This window comes from Bufo bufo, chromosome 3, assembly GCF_905171765.1.
Source record: "Bufo bufo chromosome 3, aBufBuf1.1, whole genome shotgun sequence".
Classification (NCBI taxonomy): Eukaryota; Metazoa; Chordata; class Amphibia; order Anura; family Bufonidae; genus Bufo; species Bufo bufo.
Genome location: NC_053391.1, coordinates 439142374 through 439161712, shown reverse-complemented (window position 1 = coordinate 439161712; position 19339 = coordinate 439142374). Strand labels below are relative to the sequence as shown.

The following is a 19339-nucleotide window of genomic DNA, read 5'->3' as shown; positions in this document are numbered from 1 at the left end:
TTGTCCAGCAACTACCTATGTATCAAACATATAGATAGGAGGTTTTGGAAGAAGTTAATTGGCTTGTGGGTTTGGTTATGATGTAACCCTAAGGCCAGGGTCATACGTGACTGATTAGCTGCGGATTTGCCATTCTGTTGTACAGTACCAGCAAAGTGGATGAGAATTTCACAATTCTTATCTACATGCTGTGTGAAATCTAATATACAGTGGATATAAAAAGTCTACACACCCCTGTTAAAATGTCAGGTTTCTGTGATGTAAAAAAATGAGACAAAGATAAATCATTTCAGAACTTTTTCCACCTTTTAATGTGACCTATAAACTGTACAACTCAATTGAAAAACAAACTGAAATCTTTTAGGTAAAGGGAAGAAAAAATATAAAAATAAAATATGGTTGCATAAGGGTGCACACCTTTAAACTAATACTTTGTTGAAACACCTTTTTGATTTTATTACAACACTTTTTGGGTATGAGTTTATCAGTATTGCACATTTTGACTTGGCAAGATTTGCCCACTCTTCTTTGGAAAAATACTCCAAATCGGTCAGATTGCGAGGGCATCTCCTGTGCACAGCCCTCTTCAGATCACCCCACAGATTTTCAATCGGATTCAGGTCTGGGCTCTGGCTGGGCTATTCCAAAACTTTAATCTTCTTTTGGTGAAGCCATTCCTTTGTTGATTAATTTGGATGTATGCTTTGGGTCGTTGTCATGCTGAAAGATGAAGTTCAGCTTTCTAGCAGAAGCCTAAGGCCTCTTTCACACGGGCGTTGCGGGAAAATGTGTGGGTGCGTTGCGGGAACACCCGCGATTTTTCCGCGCGTGTGCAAAACATTGTAATGCGTTTTGCACGCGCGTGAGAAAAATCGCGCATGTTTGGTACCCAAACCCGAACTTCTTCACAGAAGTCCGGGCTTGGGATCAATGTTCTGTAGATCGTATTATTTTCCCTTATTACATGGTTATAAGGGAAAATAATAGCATTCTGAATACAGAATGCAAAGTAAAACAGCGCTGGAGGGGTTAAAAAAAAAAAATAAAAAAAATGTTTAACTCACCTTAATCCACTTGATAGCGCAGCCGGCATCTGCTTCTGTATTCTTTTCTTTAGGACCTGGGTAAAGGACCTTTGATGATGTCACTCCGGTCGTCACATGGTACGTCACATGATCTTTTACCATGGTGAATCACCATGGTAAAAGATCATGTGACGTACCATGTGATGACCGGAGTGACGTCATCAAAGGTCCTTTAGCCGATAGTTCATCTTTTGAGAAGTAAAGAATAGACCGGGAGCTACGCGAACAAGAGGAGAAGGTGAGTTAATTTTTTTCTTTTTTTTAACCCTCAATTGATCACCTACTAAGCATTCTGTATTCAGAATGCTATTATTTTCCCTTATAACCATGTTATAAGGGAAAATAATACAGTTTATAGACTGTCACCTAGCAACCATGCGTGAAAATCGCACCGCATCCGCACTTGCTTGCGGATGCTTGCGATTTTCACGCAACCCCATTCACTTCTATGGGGCCTGCGTTGCGTGAAAAACGCACAAAGAGGAGCATGCTGCGATTTTCACGCAACGCACAAGTGATGCCTGAAAATCACCGCTCGTGTGCACAGCCCCATAGAAATGAATGGGTCAGGATTCAGTGCGGGTGCAATGCGTTCACCTCCCGCATTGCACCCGCGCGGAAAACTCGCCCGTGTGAAAGAGGCCTAAAGGTTTTTGTGCCAATATTGACTGGTATTTGGAACTGTTCATAATTTCCTCTAGCTTAACTAAGGCCCCAGTTCCAGCTGAAGAAAAACAGCCCCAAAGCATGATGCTGCCACCACCATGCTTCACTGTGGGTATGGTGTTCTTTTGGTGATGTGCAGTGTTGTTTTTGCGCCAAACATATCTTTTGGAATTATGGCCAAAAAGTTCAACCTTGGTTTCATCAGACCATAACACCTTTTCCCACATGCTTTTGGGAGATTTCAGATGTGTTTTTGCGAAATGGCCTGGCTTGGATGTTTTTCTTCGTAAGAAAAGGCTTTCGTCTTGCCACTCTACCCCATAGCCCAGACATATGAAGAATACGGGAGATTGTTGTCACATGTACCACACAGCCAGTACTTGCCAGATATTACTGCAGCTCCTTTAATGTTGCTGTAGGCCTCTTGGTAGTCTCCCAGACCAGTTTTCTTCTCGTCTTTTCATCAATTTTGGAGGGACGTGGTTCTTGATAATGTCACAGTTGTGCCATATTTTCTCCACTTGAGGATGACCGTCTTCACTGTGTTCCATGGAATATCTAATGCCTTGGAAATTCTTTTGTACCCTTCTCCTGACTGATGCCTTTTAACAATGAGATCCCTCTGATGCTTTGGAAGATCTCTGTGGACCATGGCTTTTGCTGTGGGATGCGACCTAAGAAAATTTCAGGAAAGACCAACTAGAGCAGCTGAACTTTATTTGGGGTTAATCAGAGGCACTTTCAATGGTGGCAGGTGTATGCTGACTCCTATTTAACATGATTTTGAATGTGATTGCTTAATTCTGAACACAGCTACATCCCCAGTTAGAGGAGGGTGTGCACACTTATGCTACCACATTATTAAAGTTTTTTTTTTTTTTAGTTTTCTTCCCTCCACCTAAAAGATTTCAGTTTGTTTTTCAATTGAGTTGTACACTTTAACAGGGGTGTGTAGACTTTTTATATCCACTGTATAAAGCCGAGTGTATGTGTGTGTGTGTGTGTGTGTGTGTGTGTGTATGTCCGCTTAAGGAATCCGTACCGTCGCATTTACAATCACGAAATTTGGCAGACAGGTACATCAGGTGTCCGGGAAGGTTTTAGACCGGGTCTCTGCTCTCTAGCACGTAACGTTCCTGAGATATTCCCAAAAAATGCATTAGCATATATAGAAGCCTGTTCACATGAGCCTGATGAGCCGATAGACGCTCGCAGGTCCTTAGTCTCTACATACACACAGTTTTACACCAGGTTTCCATAACAATCCAGCCATTTTTCTTCCCTGCTGTAGGTCAGCTTTAAAGGGGTAGGGCGCTGTGGAAGACACTGTTAAGGGCTCATTCAGACGGCCGTATGCTGTCCGCAGGGGTGGGAGAGTGACTTTCCCCCTGCAGCTCACACTCAGACAGCACAGTGCTGCTGGCTGAGAGTGAGCTGTTCAAAAGGACATCCCTGTGTCCGTCCAGGCCCTGCGCCAGACGGATGACAGGGAGTCTGAAAGCCGGACTGTCCGGCCTAAAACTGGACCTCTGGCCACCTTAGGGGTAGGCTACTGTGGAAGTACCAGTTAAGGGGACAGTCCGTTATGAAGGTCAGTGTTACAGCTGATTCAGACCTGAGCGTTTTACAGCGCGTTCCTACGCGCTGTAAAACGCTCAACAAGGAGAAACCAATGCTTCCCTATCGGCATGGTTCTCACCTGGGCATTTTACAGCGCGTACGATCGCGCTGTAAAATGCCCGACGCCCCAAGAAGTTCAGGAGCTTCTTTGGGGCGTAGTGTCGCGCGTTCCCGAACATAGACTTCCGGGAACGCCCGTACAATCGCGCATACAGAGCGTACGTTCAGTACGCTCTGGTGTGAACCCGCCGTTAAGGGGCAGATTGCTGTAGAGGCCACTTTTTAGGGGGCTTCTTGTTGTGGAAATCACTGTTAAAGGGATTCTGTCACCTGGATTTTGCCTATAGAGCTGCGGACATGCGCTGCTAGCACGTCCGCAATATACATTCCCCATAGCTCTCAGTGCTTTTATTGTGTAATAAAAACGATTTTATATATATATATATATATATATATATATATATATATGTGTGTAAATGAGGCAAGTAGGGTGCCCACTGTTACTAACGCCCACTGTAAAGGAGCCCAGCACCGCCCGCATACTCCGAATCTCCTCCTTGCTCCCCGATGTCACAAAGTTAGTGCCGTAATCTCGCACATGTAGTGTTGGCATAGTGTTCCTTCCCTGTGCTGGCATCAGCCTCAGGCAACAAACTGCGCATGCCAGCAAACACTTTTTAGTCGGGTGATTGCGCCATTCTGCTGGTATGGAAAGTAATCGTTCTTGTGCAGCAGATTGTGGGGCAATGGTTTTCTATGGAGACTGTATCATTGCTGCATGTAAAAGCAGCCCTCATCACTGCTGATGGTCTGACAGGGATTTGCTTTCTTCCCCATAAACTGTGATATCACTGGTCTGTGTAAAAGGTACCAGCCCAGGATGTGGATCCTCATGGAAAAACTGCAGTGTAATACAGTACCAGAAAAGTGAATGAGATTTGACAAATCTCATGCAAGTGTCGCTTTTTTCTTCCATGTGGATTTAAAATCTGCGGCATTTCTATTGTTTGTGCGGTTCTGCACCTTCTGTACAGGGGTTTTAACAATGGACTTCAATGGGGTTGTAAACATAAACTGAAAATCGGCAAGAAAAAAATGCATAAAAAACACACCAAAACTGCGTTAAATAGTGCAATTTTATGTGCGAATTCCATGTTGATTTTTTTCTGCATACAAATCTGCCCCGTCTGCAGGTACCCTTACACTGACCAAGAAGGAAGCCTGTTTTCGGTATAGTGTAGGAGTGTCAGGGATGCATGGCTATAAAGCCGCCTCTTTATTCTCCATCTAGTGTCTGTGTTTTATAGTTGCATTAAACATCTCGCCTCTTTGAAGCTGGTTTACTGGAGCCCCAAAGTCGCCCTACAGCAACATACTTCATGACGGCACCCTTTTAGATGTTACTCATAAACCCTTGAATTCTTTAATTTACCATTTGAGTGGCTTACTGACAAATGAATACCGCAGGGGATGTTATTTCTGGTTCCCAAGCCCTTAAGGGAAAAGTAAGAAGACTGTGCCACCTGACTCCACGATCTGCACATGAATGTGTCCTGGTGCTAATATCATCTCTCGTTCCTGTAGCCACCTTCAGATGTTACGGATTATGTGCAGTTTTCAGTGCAGAACAAATCACAGTGTAAGGGCTCATGCACACGACCGTATGTATTTCACGGTCCGCAAAAAATACGGATGACGTCCGTGTGCATTCCATATTTTGCGGAACAGAACAGCTGGCCCCTAATAGAACAGTACTATTCTTGTCCGTAATGCGGACAATAGGACATGTTCTATTTTTTTTTTTTACGGAACGGACACGGAAAAAATATAAGTTCATGTGCAGGAGCCCTAATACACTACCAGCAAAGTGTATGAGATTATACAAATTTGATGTACACTTATTATAGGTACAGAAATTGACCTTCCGTGCGGATTAAGAAATAAGCAGCATGTCATTTTGCGGTTTTTGGTGTGGATTTTACCTTTTTCAAAAGAATATTGAGATCTGAAGAAAATCCACATCAAATTCAGACCAAAAACAGCAATTTTAACACTTGTGGTTTTTGGTGCTGTATGGGAATGGACATGCACGGGAATTTGTGCAGATCTTCTGCACGTTCACCTGCGCCCGTAAGCAGGTATTCTAACTCTTACCCTTTTTACATTGATGAATTGGATTTTAATAGTATGTTGGACTTTTCCACATATATTACAGTATTTCTACATCGTCTCTATCTGATGAGGATGTATTACTGAAGGAAACATTCACAACATTGTTGCTAAGTAAGGTAACAATCTGCCTCACCTTTTTGTATGTGGAAGTGGAGTATCCTTTTTTCACACAGCAGATGTGACCCTCTACCCTAAAGCTAGTCCTACACCTGAGCTGGCGTTCAATGACACAGTAAGGGCTCGTTCACACCAATTCCGGAGATGCGGAACGGAACACTACGGAAGCACTACGGAGTGCTTTCTGGGGTTCTGTTCCGTGCCTCCGCACCGCAAAAAGATAGAACATGATCTATCTTTTTGCAGAACAGAGGGATCGTGGACCCATTGAATCCCCATGTGGCTGGGCCATGGTCGGTGCCCGTGCATTGCGGACCGCAATTTGCAGTCCACAGCACAGGCTTCACACAGTCGTGTGAACGAACCCCAAGGCCCAGTAGATTTGTGTAGGCACTGCCTCCGTGTGTGCTGCATCAACCCCTTCAGAAGATGTGCTGCCCTGCGATGACTGGAATCCGTTTAGACTGTGATTGTGGGGGGGTGCGGTGTGATCCTCTTTTGTAGCCAAGTCATCCCTCGAGTAGACGAACTGTTGGTGAGAAATGCACCCTGTTATCCTAGCCGTTTAATACTTTCTATGAGAGAGAGAGCAAGATTTTGTGAATATTTTATTATACTCACTTATATAGCGCTGACATATTCCGCAGCACTTCTTCAGACATTAGCAACACTCTGTCCCCAATGGGGCTCACAGTCTAACGTTGGAAGGTAGAGTACGGTAGTGCAAGAGCTAGCGGGATCATAGTAACTGATTAGAACCATGTATTTGGTGTTAATGGCTGCTTGGTAACCCACAAAATCTTGCGGCATTTAGTAGTGAGTGCTAAATAATGAATTTGATAGTCTTAGTTAAAGCGACGTAGGGGCCTGGTGCATGCCATAAGACGGGATCCAAGATGGAGCTGGAGTGCCTTCCGGCCTGCGTTCTTTTACCATAGCTTCTTGCACATGGCCATATAACGCTCTGCAATACGCTGCCCGTTGACTGCTGTGGAGCTTTACTGTAACTTCCTCTGTCCAATTTTTGGGCAGATGCACAAGCGATTTTCTGTCTCAAAAATAAAAAAAAATGTTGTATGCAGCTGGAAAACAGAGGTAGTTTTCCTTAGAACCACCATTAGGCTGTGTATTGGATGCCCGAAGGTACTGCCATACAAGGTCTGTGCCTACAGCTTTTCCATATACAAATCATGATCGATTTGTCTACTATCATGTTCTTCATTCTATTCGGCTGTGTCTTAAGTTTACAGGCTACAAGTTTGTTTTTTTTATGCAGTTTTGGAAATCAAAATTAGGAGTGGATCATGAGAGAATCATGAAGGACAGACATTACTTTTTTTTTTTCTTTTTTTTTAATTCACTTCTGGTTTTGGCTTCCAAAACTGATCAGAAATCCTGAATGTACGGCTGTGCCCTTAGGCTCTCTTTACATGGGGCGATCACCTAAATGCTTGTTATCCATCATTGCCTCGTGCAGACATGCTGCTGGTCACCCATCAAAAGATCGCGAACATTCATTTGTTCCCATTTTTACTGTGAAACCCCCCCCCCCCCCCCAAAAAAAAATTAAAAAAAATCCCCTTTGTTGGCAGCTCATCTCCTTGTGTAAACTGGGCACGTGCTTCTGACAATGCAAGGTGTGTGAGGACATCCATACTGCCCAGCGATCGGCGGCAGATTATCTATCCTTGTAAATGTATCCCTGCTCCTAATTTAGGGGGATTTAGTTTTGGTGCGTCTATATAAGGTGCAAGTGCTGCTATAATAGAGCTTATGTTGCTCGTTAAATACTATTTCAGTACCTAGAAACAAAGAAATTGTATATATTGTTCTGTCACAGAGTGCAGCCGCTACATGATTCACAAATTCCTCTGTAATGGGGGTTTAAGAAAAGGATCTGTTTCTTTTTTGTCTTGAAAATTTGGCACCGATGTCTCCCAGGAGGATGTAAACCTCTTCATAACAACTCTGTGAGGAAGCCTCTGCTTTGTGCTCCAGCAGCTATTCACGTTCCTTAACCATTTCGGTTGTTGGACTTTGGTTTGCAACAGGGGTGGGGAAGCTTTTTGCTGCCGAGGGCCATTTGGATATTTGTAACATCGTTCTCGGGCCATACAAAACTAACTAAAAAATTTAGACTGTTATATTTGTTCAAACATATAATTTGATCAGACCCCCCCCCTCCCAGCCTACATCTGCCTTAGATCAGACGCCCATCAACTCCCCTAGTCTCCATTAGCCTCAGATCAGACCCACAATCGGCCTTAGATCGGACCCCCCCAGATCCCATCACTCTCAGATCAGACCCCCCAAATCCCATTACTCTCAGATCGGACCCCCATCAGACCTGCATGCTAATGACTGCTTCAATAATGGAAGTGGTGTTTAGCATTTGGACTATAAGATGCACTGTCACTTTTCCCCAATTTTGGAGGAAAAGAGTGTATCTTATAGTCCGAGAAATACGGTGTGCTCTGACAGGGAGCTGGGGGCCATATGAAATGATCCTGCGGGTCGGAGGTTCCCCACCCCTGGTTTACAGGAAGGTGTTTAATATGTGGGATATGGCCGATGTTCAGGAAGTGGTTTCATAAGGACTTTGTTCATTGGCCCGTCTCACATTTGACCATGTTCTCGCCGTGCTGAAAGAGCTGTTTTTCATTTTGTTTTCCCATAAGGTGCCAGCAGCAAATGCGAACCAATTTCTTTGCTGGCCTTTTATGGTGGTGGTTCTTGAAATGCCGAGCTCCTGTGCATTAAACTGCGCTCAGGAATTTCAATGATGTCATTAGAATTTACACACAATTATTCTTCTGCATTGGGAGGTATTAACCCCTTTACTGTATCCAAGCTTTGCAGGAAAAATGCCCTGCTGACAAGGTACATAGGACAATGACCTGTCGTTGGTATGTCCACAAGGGATGTATATGCTGCCGATTCCCCCCCCCCGTCTCTAATTTGTATGTATGAGATTTCTCAAAGTCTCATCCACATTTTTGGTAGGTTTATACGTGACGGATGTTCTGCACATCTGCAGTGTTCACATGGGATGTACCCATATGCCCTTCCAGGATAATCTGCAGAACATAGATGTCCTTCTGGCTGATGAAAAAAGGGATAGTGGTGAAACAAATGTAAACTGAGGTCAACAAGAGAATTTTGTTATCTCTGAAACTATTTTAATGAATGGGATCCTGTGACTGAACAATCCCTTCTCTAGAGATCAGATTCACCGTGACAGTCCTAGTAAACTGCGCCCACCCATGGCAGCCAATGTCCACACAATTTTATGTATGTGTGGGTGGGTGTGTGTGTGTGTGTGTGTGTGTGTGTATATATATATTTTACATATATTACAGAGAGAGAGATAAAAAACCCTCTGGGCGTATTCTTTTTCCTTTTTAATATCAACGGTATGGTACATGAGACATATTGGGAGTCAATTATAAATGCCAGTTTGACGTAAGTCACAGGTCCCCCTTTTTCGTGACTTTTGGATGCCCATGGGGCAATATCTTGTTGCATGCAGTGTTTCTGGGGAGGTACGGGGGGCCGTGCAGGACCAGGGTTGACAGCCCTAGCAAATTCATAAAAATTTATGCCACTCACGAAACGACGAAAAACGACTCCACTCAGGGAATGTTTTTTCACTGCAGGCCTGCCAGAGGATGCTCCTAATTTATGACTAGGCGTGCATCTAATCATAAATCAGGCTCGTCCTCCATCAGCACAGGGGGAATCAAAGATTTGTAAATGACCCCCATTGTCCAAATGTGGCGTGAACAGATCCGAGGCACTGTTGGATTTTTGTCCGATGAGCGGTGTTATTTGAAGCGGACCATGTTGAGGATGTGTAGATGAAATCATGGCATATGTGCGGGAATGGCACAGCTGCGGTCTGCCCTGCTCTTCCCTCTCCTAGAAACCGTCCCCAATGGATTACACTTGGCTTCCACTAATCAGAGGTAACAATACTCCAGGAAAGGTTTCCCATGTGGCTCAGGAGAACACACATGAAGGGTTTAAAAAGCCTGAAGTTAGTCATTTAGAGCAGTGGACATACAGCCATTAGGCTGACATTGCTTATGAGGAAAACATGCTTGTTAGGAGTTCTGGCTTTGCATGTGTAGAGAATTGCCCTGAACTGAAATCTTTGATTCAGTCTTTTAAGTAGATTGTTTCAATTACCTTATGTGTCACCCCCAATTCGTCATAGATTGTAAGCTCTTGCGAGCAGGGCCCTAACTCCTAGTGTTTCAGTTGTATATTAGCCAGTTGCGTTTCTTTTCTTTTGTACATGAACCCTATGAATTTGTAAAGCTCTGAGGAATATGGTGGCGATGTATAAATACATTTTATTATTATTATTATTATTATGATGTGTCTCCATGTCTAAAGGAAGCTCCTTAATTATCACACTGTGCAGTCACATTAGATTATCATAGGCCATTGTACACGAGGTCACATTTTTACACGCTGTTACGCTATAATCACATGTGCTGTTGTGGTATGGTTACAACTTTCTGAGAAAAATCCATGTTTCTTTTTTTGCCATAGCTTTCAATGTATTGCAGTTTTTACAGGACCAGGCCTCATGCACATGACCGTATCTGTTTTGTGGTATGCAAAACGCAGATTACGTCTGTGTTGCGTCTCTCTTTTTGTTTGTGGAACCGTTGACTTCAGTGGGTCCATGGTCTGCATTTTGCGGCCAAGAATAGGATGTGTTCTACCTTTTTGTGTAACAGACGCACGGATGTCTGAATCCCTGCCAATCAGCTGTTTCAGGGAGCCGCTGCGCTCACCGTAGCTCTGGTTAGCGATGCAGGCTCTGAGCAGCTCTTAAAGGGAACCTGTCATCACCTTTATGCTGCCCATACTAACGGCAGCATAAAGTAGAGACGGATGAGTTAATTTCAGAGGGCTGTCATTTATAAGCTAAAAGTAAGTGGTTGCCGAGAACCAACATCACAATCGTTGCAGACTGGGCCTGGAAAAGAGTCCCGGCCACCTGAGAAGAGTCCTGGTTATTCATGAAGTCCTGCTCTCCCTGCCCACCTGCTGATGATTGATAGTCTTCTATGTAGTTTTCTCCCTTTATCTCTAGGAGAGAACTGCCAATCATCAGCAGATGGGCGGGAGAGCAGGACCTTAGGAATAACCAGGACTCTTCTCAGGTAGATGTGACTCTTTTCGAGGCCTGGGCTGCAATGATTATGATGCTGGTTCTCAGCAACCACTGGCTTTTAGCTGATGAGTGACACACCGCTGAAATCAGAATTTCTGTCACTATTTTATGCTGCCCTCAGTGAGGTCAGCAGAAAGTTGATGACCGGTTCCTTTAAAGCACAGTGCTGTACATCGTATAATGGCAGTGGTTGGTACTGCAGCTTGGCACCATTCACTTAAATGGGGCTGAGCTACACCTAGGCCATGGGACTGATGTATGGTGACCTCAGAAGGCCTCTTCTAACAGCTGATCGGCAGGGGTCCTGGGTGTCGCATCCCTGCAGATCTAATGCTGATGACCTACTAGCTACGTAGATTGTCTCTCTGGAGCCTAGCTATAATGGATTTTAATTTTTATTTTCGTTTCATTTTTTATTTTATTTTAAGAATCGTAGCACAAACCCCTAAAACACATACATACTGAGGGAATTATTATTTTAATGAAATAAGAATATACAAACAACATAATGCCCTCAAACTAGAGGTCCTCTCTAGAAAACGCCAGAATAACAAATAGCACTATGGTTCATACTGTATATTAAAGCATCTGAGAGAGGAAGAAAAGATGCATGCAAATCTCATGTTCCAGGGCAGGGGTATGATTATCAGTCCAGGCCTGCCAGGTGAGCAGATTCATCCATTGGATCGGAGAGCTGAAAGCAGACAACTTGTTGGCCCGTTGTTAAATTGCCTATGTCTTAAGTATCTAACACATTTATTTATATTTTCTTTAGGGCCGACATGTCAAAACAGGCCAGCTTGCCGCTATCAAAGTCATGGATGTCACAGAGGTAAGTGATTTACTAGTTTTCTAAACCACTCCTACTTTAACACTTAAAAGGACCTTCAAATGAGCGTATTTACTTATACTTTATCGTACACATGAGAAATTCTGCTGACACTCTGCTAGGACAGGCAGATAATCCACCTTTTGGGACCAGAGGTTGGAGCATGATGGAATAACCCCTTTTAATTTCCCCTGTAAGTGTAAGCGCGTTACTTGAATCTCTGTCAATCCCTGTTAACTATAATGGGAACCGGCGGAGGTCCGGAAATCCAGCAAATCTGCTGAGGATCGGTTGGAAGAAAATTGTTGCGCGCAGCCTGCCTGATCCCTAACGCTAGTGTGAAACTAGCCTAACTTAAAGTGGTCAACACATCGACAATCTAATGTGTAGTTGGTTGTCTCAAGAAAGAAGGATCAGGTTGTTGTATTTCAGCATGCTCAATCCTTTTGTTCTTGGGGAGATGAGCTGCCACCAGAGGTATCGGTCAGTTGTTTATTCCCCTCTCCCTATTCAGAAGCATGTTTAATCAAACTGAGGTTGGAGTGAGTGGTGGAAGGAATAGCTGCCAGCTGAACAAGGGTTTGGTCGACAGCTATTTCGTGTGTATAGCCAGCCTTAGAGAAACAATGAGGGAGATGTATCAAAACCAGTGTAAAGGAAAACTGCCTTAGTTACCCATAGCAACTAATCAGATTCCACCTTTCATTTTTGCAGCTCCTTTGCAAAATGAAAGATGGAATCTGATAAGTTCCTATGGGTAACTAAGGCTACTTTCACACTGGCGTTTTGGCTTTCCGTTTGTGAGATCCGTTCAGGGCTATCACAAGCGGTCCAAAACTGATCAGTTTGCATTCTAATGCATTCTGGATGGAAAAGGATTCGCTCAGAATGCATCAGTTCAGTCTCCATTCCGTTTTGGAGAAAGACACCAAAACCCAAGCGGATCCGTCCTGACACACAATGTAAGTCATCGGGGGATCAGTCATCTGGCACAATAGAAAACGGATCCGTCCTCCATTGACTTTCAGTGGTGTTCAAGACTGATCCGTCTTGGCTATGTTAAAGATAATACAACCGGATCCGTTCTGAACGGATGCTGACGGTGGTATTTTCTGAACTGATCTGTCTGTGCCGATCCACGAGTGTGAAAGTAGCCTAAGCCAGTTTTCCTTTTCACCAGTTTTGATAAATCCTCCCCAATGTGTCTCTCCAGATCCCATCTATTTGGCCTTCTAGTTCCACTTACACTTGTAATTTTTTTCCCATTGATGAAGTATCCCCGAACTTGGGCTGTTTCGGGGGTGAGGCTTCTTGTAAGGTCTGCACCTACATGTGCCTTATTCACCACAGTCTGCTGTGAGCCTTACAGTGCTGACATATGTTTCCTTCTTGCAAGGAAAAGGAAAACTATTTTGTTGTTGCTGGTCTGTTTCCTTGACACAGTTTTCCTGGCTGTCTCATCAGTGGTTACACACAGGAAAGGAGGTAGAGATTGGCTTGTGCTGACAGGTGTTTACTGCTGTAGAAACGTCCCTGGAATCATTGTTGGCTTCCAGCTACTGTTCCTGTGTCCTACAGGCATGATGACAGGTTACCAAACACTGGTTAAAGGTTTTTTTTTCCAAGTGAATCATTTTAATTCTAAACAGGATCAGAGTTAACATAACTAACCTGACCGAGCCCCAGCTGCTCTCTTCCCCACTTCCTGGTATCGGACTTGACACACAGGAAGTAGATTGGACTGCCCACTCAGCCGATCACTGGCGGCAGGGGTGACCCATCTCAACCAGTGATTGCTTGAGTGGGTAGTCCAGGGCATTTTCTTAATGTCGAACAGTGGTTCAACAGCAGAGGAGGATTGGTGAGGTAAGCAAGGAAATTATTGTTATCATAACTCACTCCATCACCAGTTTTAATTAAATTTATTCCCCCGGAAAACCCTGTGAAGAGTACATTCACCTCTAGATTTGTACAACTGTAAATTGTGTTATCGGTTATTTCCTAATACATATTTGTTATCTGCATGGTGGTGAAGAACACAGTAAGGTGGACATTTGGTTTAGGCCTATGCACACAGCTGTATCTGCAGGTTATATAGCTCCCATACAAATCTATACTATACCTCCAATTTTGTGCAAAAGTTCTTTCTCATAGATTCATGGTATGTCAGTACGGAAGTAAAAAGGGGTGCTATACCAAGTTCACACATCATCCCCAGACGTGAACTTAGCCTAAGGGTCCATTCACACGTCCGCAACAGTTTTGCAGTCTGCAAATTGCAGATACGCAAAACACGGACACTGGCCATGTGCGTTCCGCATTTTGCGGACCGCACATGGCCGGCACTATAATAGAAATGCCTTTTCTTGTCTGTGTCTGCGGACAAAAATAGGACATGTTCTATTTTTTTGCGGGACCGCGGAGTGGAAGTGCAGATCCGGACAGCACACTGTTTGCTGTATGCATCTTTTGTGGCCCCGTTGAAAATAAATGGGTCCGCACCCGTTCCGCAAAATTGTTTCCGCACCTTACACACTTGTGGCAGAAATATATATACCCTCATCTTCTTATTCTCCACTGTTGTCTCATTGATATGAAGGTTGGGTTATAGTGTGTAATAGGGAGAACCAGGCCTGTTGTGTATGGAAAAGTTTAATAGAAGAAATTGAAGGACATGGTTCCATTCATTCTGCATAGTGCAGACTTGTTTACTGGCAATTTGTCCATTAGATTTTAAGCATTAGGATACCTTCCCTTTGGCCCTTTTTTTTTTTTTAAAGAATGTAATGTGCTTTTTCTAGAGAACACATTAGTGCCTCTTTACATTAATGGTGCCCGTGCCCCCGGCTGTATTTGACTGCTTCCTGAGTTTAGCAGAGTACTCTGCATCTGAGATGAAAACCCAAGGAAAAAGTTTACTTCTATAGCTCCGCTAGCAATCTAGGGCAGACTGATGGTGAAAAGGCTTTAACCCTACCATTCGTGTATAGTTGAATGCATAAAAAAAAAGTTCTAGATTTCTACTACTTCTGTTGTGGTGCAATTTCAAATTAGAATTCAAATTTGAGGTGGGTGGCGGGGGGACTCGTATAACGCTCATACATTCTGTGAGGTCCACTTAGAACTCTGTCTTTTAGCCAAAGAGAACAACATGGAAAGAGTAACCACTCCGACTCTGACTAGAATTAAGGGACTGCAGTGCTAATAAAGCAAGGTACTGGTTTATACCAAACAGCATTCACAGCAGTCAGTTGCGGCCTCTATCCATGCCGACGTCTGTGTTTGTGATTGGCCACCGTATGCTTATAACTTGGTATCCTGTGGACGTCACATCATTCCATAAACTGATAAACAAGAAAGACCAGGAATGGCACAAAATCGGTACAGTCAGGAGGAAAAATCCACGGGACCAAAAGAATGCTAGGAAACTATAGTAAAATGGCACTTCAAAAAAGAAAAAAACTGTTCATAGGGCATTTTATAATTTCCTGTTGGACAACATGTAAAATTCTCCTTTTTTTTTTTTGCTCCAAAAAAAGGTGATATATCATCATAAAACTGCGTTTTTGAAAAACAAAAAAGTCACGTGATACCACCCTAAGGCTCCATTCACACGTCCGCAAAATTGGTCCGCAACACACCACGGACGTGTGAATGTAGCCTTAAACTGCTGACAGATCCCCTCTAACATGTTTTACTGAAAACCATAACCACACAAAAAACCTTGACACAACGTGCATGCTAATTGCAACCAACTGTACCAAATACATCATCAGTGTATTTCAGATTTTATTCTCCAGTTTCATACAGTTTCAAAGAATTCCTAAATTGGTGGCAATCTCCTTTAACTGCCCGATGGTCCTGTGAGGATTTACACATACACTGTGTGATTCGTAAACATGTATGTGTGATGCACATGTTTCACTTCACTTGAATAACTCGATCAGCCTGCAGGCCATTTCTTCTTCTTCTTGTGTGATGGTAATCTGGTTTGACATAGTCTGTAAAGTCATCGATTGGAGTGACCTTACCGCTGAAGGCGTTCCAACCTCTGTGCTGAGGAGATGAAAACACCACACCGTTTTCGAAAGATCGATAATTTTCCCCGTTTATAATATTTGTTTCTATCTGAAATATGTCTGTTTTTCCAATTTCACTTTGAGCTATAAAACTAAAAATGGTAAAATATTCTTGAAAGATTTTAGGTTATTGCTTCCTAATATATTTAGCATCAAACATTTCATGTCTGGCTCTTCCATGATGACAGGGAAATTTGTCATTGATTCCCTTTTCTCTGTTCACGTTGTTGTCCATACAACTCAAAGCCAAAATTGTAACTAGAAAAGCTTGGTTCCCTGGATGAGGCCATGTGGAACCTCTTTTATCAACCATCTGACAGGGCAGCTCTATATACTTACAGCATGTGTTTCTGCATCATCCTGGACCATTTAGCAGATTCTTGCAGGTGTGTATTTATTATGGCACGGTAATGATTTTCCACATATTGCGGATCTCAATGATTGCTTCATGGTCCCCAAACTCAGGTCAGATCAGTGTTAAATGGACCAGTATAGGACCTGTTTAGCACCCGTGCCTTAATCATTTAAGTCCATGAGCATAAAATGGTTAATACTTTTGGAAATCCTTTCTCTCAACAGTCACTTAAGTGGAACTTTTTTGCTATCGAGTCAGAAAAATACCAAACCCACAAGTCATCTGTGTCCTTAAATCCCTTTCATTGAGCAATATTTCCTTTTAGATAAGACTTGGTGTACAGTGCACAATGGGCTTTTGTAGGTTTGCTTGTCACATATGCAGCAGTGTGCCGGGTTCACCGAGGATTCTGGGTAGTTGTAAGTAAACAGTGTGACACATGGGAATTGAGCAGCTGAAAGCCTCCATACAGGTCTACAAGACTAATGAACAAAGCCCTGATGAAGTCACATGCTCTCAGGAAGGTTTTCTGCTTGACAACATGATCCTACCAGCCAAACAACATTGTAGCGTCTTGTGACATCACTTTCCTGAAATAAACCATCAGGAAGGAAGAATCTCGGAGTTACAAGGTGTCATGGAACGTGTACAATTCCAAGCTCTGTGCTAGAAGTGCGAAATGATAATCGGATATCATTAGCAGCTTCTGCTGTTTTTTTTTTTTTTTTTCTTTCCATCAGTGCATTATCTCATTTAGCACTGGTAAGACTTGACCTGTGAATAAATTGGAGCTAGGTCTTTTCAGGAGTTGTCGTTAATCATTAGACTATATATTTATTTGACTGTACATGGGGGAGGTGTAAGTGTGTCTACAGAGATAGGTGTCAGTCACTGATCGTTATACACGGGGGAGGTGTTATCAGTCATTGATAGAATTCTCTGTGTAAGTGTGTATACAGTATATAGATAGCTGTCAGTCACTGGTTGTACACAGGTGAGCTATTATCAGTGATGGCATTCTTTGTATGTGTGTATACAGAGATAGCTGTCAGTCACTAATAACTGTACCTAGGAGAGGTGTTATCTGTGATAACATTCTATGTGTAAGTGTGTATACAGAGATAGCTGTCAGTCGATGATAGCTGTACACAGGGGGGGAGGGTGTTATCAATGATTGATAGCATTCTCTGTGTAAGGGCTCGTTTACATGACCGTTGGTGTCCCGTGCCCGTGCTGTGAACCGCAAATTGCGTTCCTCAATGCACAGGCACCTTCCGTGGGGCAGGCACATGGGGATCGCAGACCCATTCACTTGAATGGGTCCGCAATTCCTCTGTTCCGCAAAAAGATAGAGCATGTTCTATCATTTTGCTGTGCGGAGGCACGGAACGGAACCCCAGAAAGCACTCAGTAGTGCTTCCATTCCGCATCTCTGGATTTGCGGACCCATTGAAATGAATGGGTCCACATCCGTGATGCAGAATGACAACGGAACGGTGCCTGTGTATTGCGAATCCGCAAATGCGGTCCGCAATACGGGAACGGGACACACACCGTCGTGTGAACGAGCCCTAAGTGTGTATATATAGATAGCTGTCAGTCACTGATAGTTGTACATGAGGAAGTGTTATCAGTGATTGATATCCATGTATACACACTTACACAGAGAATGCTATCAGTCACTGATAGCTGTACACAGGGAAGGTGTTATCAGTGATTTGATAGCATTCTCTGTGTAAGTGTGTATACATAGATAGCTGTCAGTCACTGATAACACCTCCCCTGTGTACAGCTATCAGTGCTTGATAGCATTCTCTGTGTAAGTGTGTCTTAGCTGTAGAACTTCCCTTGGGTGAACAAAAAGGCTGCATATCTAAAAAGATGCTGGTATTTTATTGGAACAGGCAACCCCACTTTTAATTGGCTTGGTGGATTTTGCATTGCCAGATCTTAATCTAGGTGTTCCTAACAAAACTAGTATGGTTTAAAGAATATGTTCAATTCAGATCTCTGGGTAATGGCCAGACGTTTTACACAATATAGAATAGATGGATCTAGATTAACAATATGTCCTTTCTAGTGTTTTTTTTTTTCCCCCTCTTACCACGTGGAGGGGATCGAGACAAACAAACTGGACTATTTTTAATTTGTATTTGTTATATGTAATAATTTGTAAATAATAAATAAAAAACTGTACATGATTTGTAGTGTGTAGGTACTACTGCTTCCAGCATTCATGCATATTTGCAAAGTTCCCATCTAAATCAGAGGCTCTGTTGCACATTATGTGAAATATTTCCTCAGTGGACGAATAGTTTGTCTGGAAAAATGAAGTAGTCCATAATGGAAACCTGATGGATCCAATTCTAGTCAATAGAGTCTGTCCGGATTTCCGTTATGTGCTGGATCCAGCATTTTCTGCTCCTATAACTAAGCAGACAGCAGCCTTAGGGCTCATGTACCCAACTGTATGTATTTTGCGGTCCGCAAAAAACAGTTCTGCAAAAAATTTGGATGATGTCCGTGCGCATTCCGTATTTTGCGGAACGGAACAGCTTGCCCCTAACAGAACAGTACTATCCTTGTCCATAATGTGAACAATAATAGGACATGTTAAAAAAAAATAATTGCGGTACGGACATACGGAAACAGAATGCATACGGAATAACCTGGAAAGAAAGTACGTTCGTGTGCATGAGCCTTTAGGATGTAAATCATTAATGGCCAAGATCAGTGATCCTGTTGGCAACTTTGACCAACTCCTGCCCCTATATTGTCACTCAGAGCAGCACTTCTTATTTACCCTTTTGGTAAATGAATGCCAAGAATCGCTGGTGCTGGTAGTCTATATAGAAGTCTGAATCCTTCTTTTTACTTCTTTAAGCACCCTCGATGCTTCACTGCTGGGAGGAGGACAGAGCGTGGGATTTTGTGTATAAAGGGATTTGGAGTGTTTCTTAATTTAAAGCTGCCAAATGAATCTCTGGATGCCTATCCTGATTTTCAGGTTGCCAGGCAGACTATTAGGGCATTTCTCCTATAGTGAGCATGCTAGGCTATTGGATTCTGGGGAAGCTGATGTGCAGTGATTTGCTGTATTATAGATTAAAGCTGTTTTTATCGGGTGGTATTCTCAGGATACACCATATATGCTTCATCATTGGCTGCGCTCCCAGTTATAAATAACGCCTGTCCTCACCACAGCACTGAGCTAAAAGTTCTCCTTCA

General features: G+C 43.1%; 1 protein-coding gene across 1 annotated transcript in view; it reads left to right on the top strand.

Annotated features, from left to right (window-relative positions):
• Nucleotides 1–19339, top strand: part of MAP4K4 (mitogen-activated protein kinase kinase kinase kinase 4) — a 158851-nt gene that overhangs the window by 47306 nt on the left and 92206 nt on the right. The window contains 1 exon segment of the mRNA XM_040425023.1: nucleotides 11624–11680. Coding sequence (XP_040280957.1) covers nucleotides 11624–11680 — 57 coding nt within the window.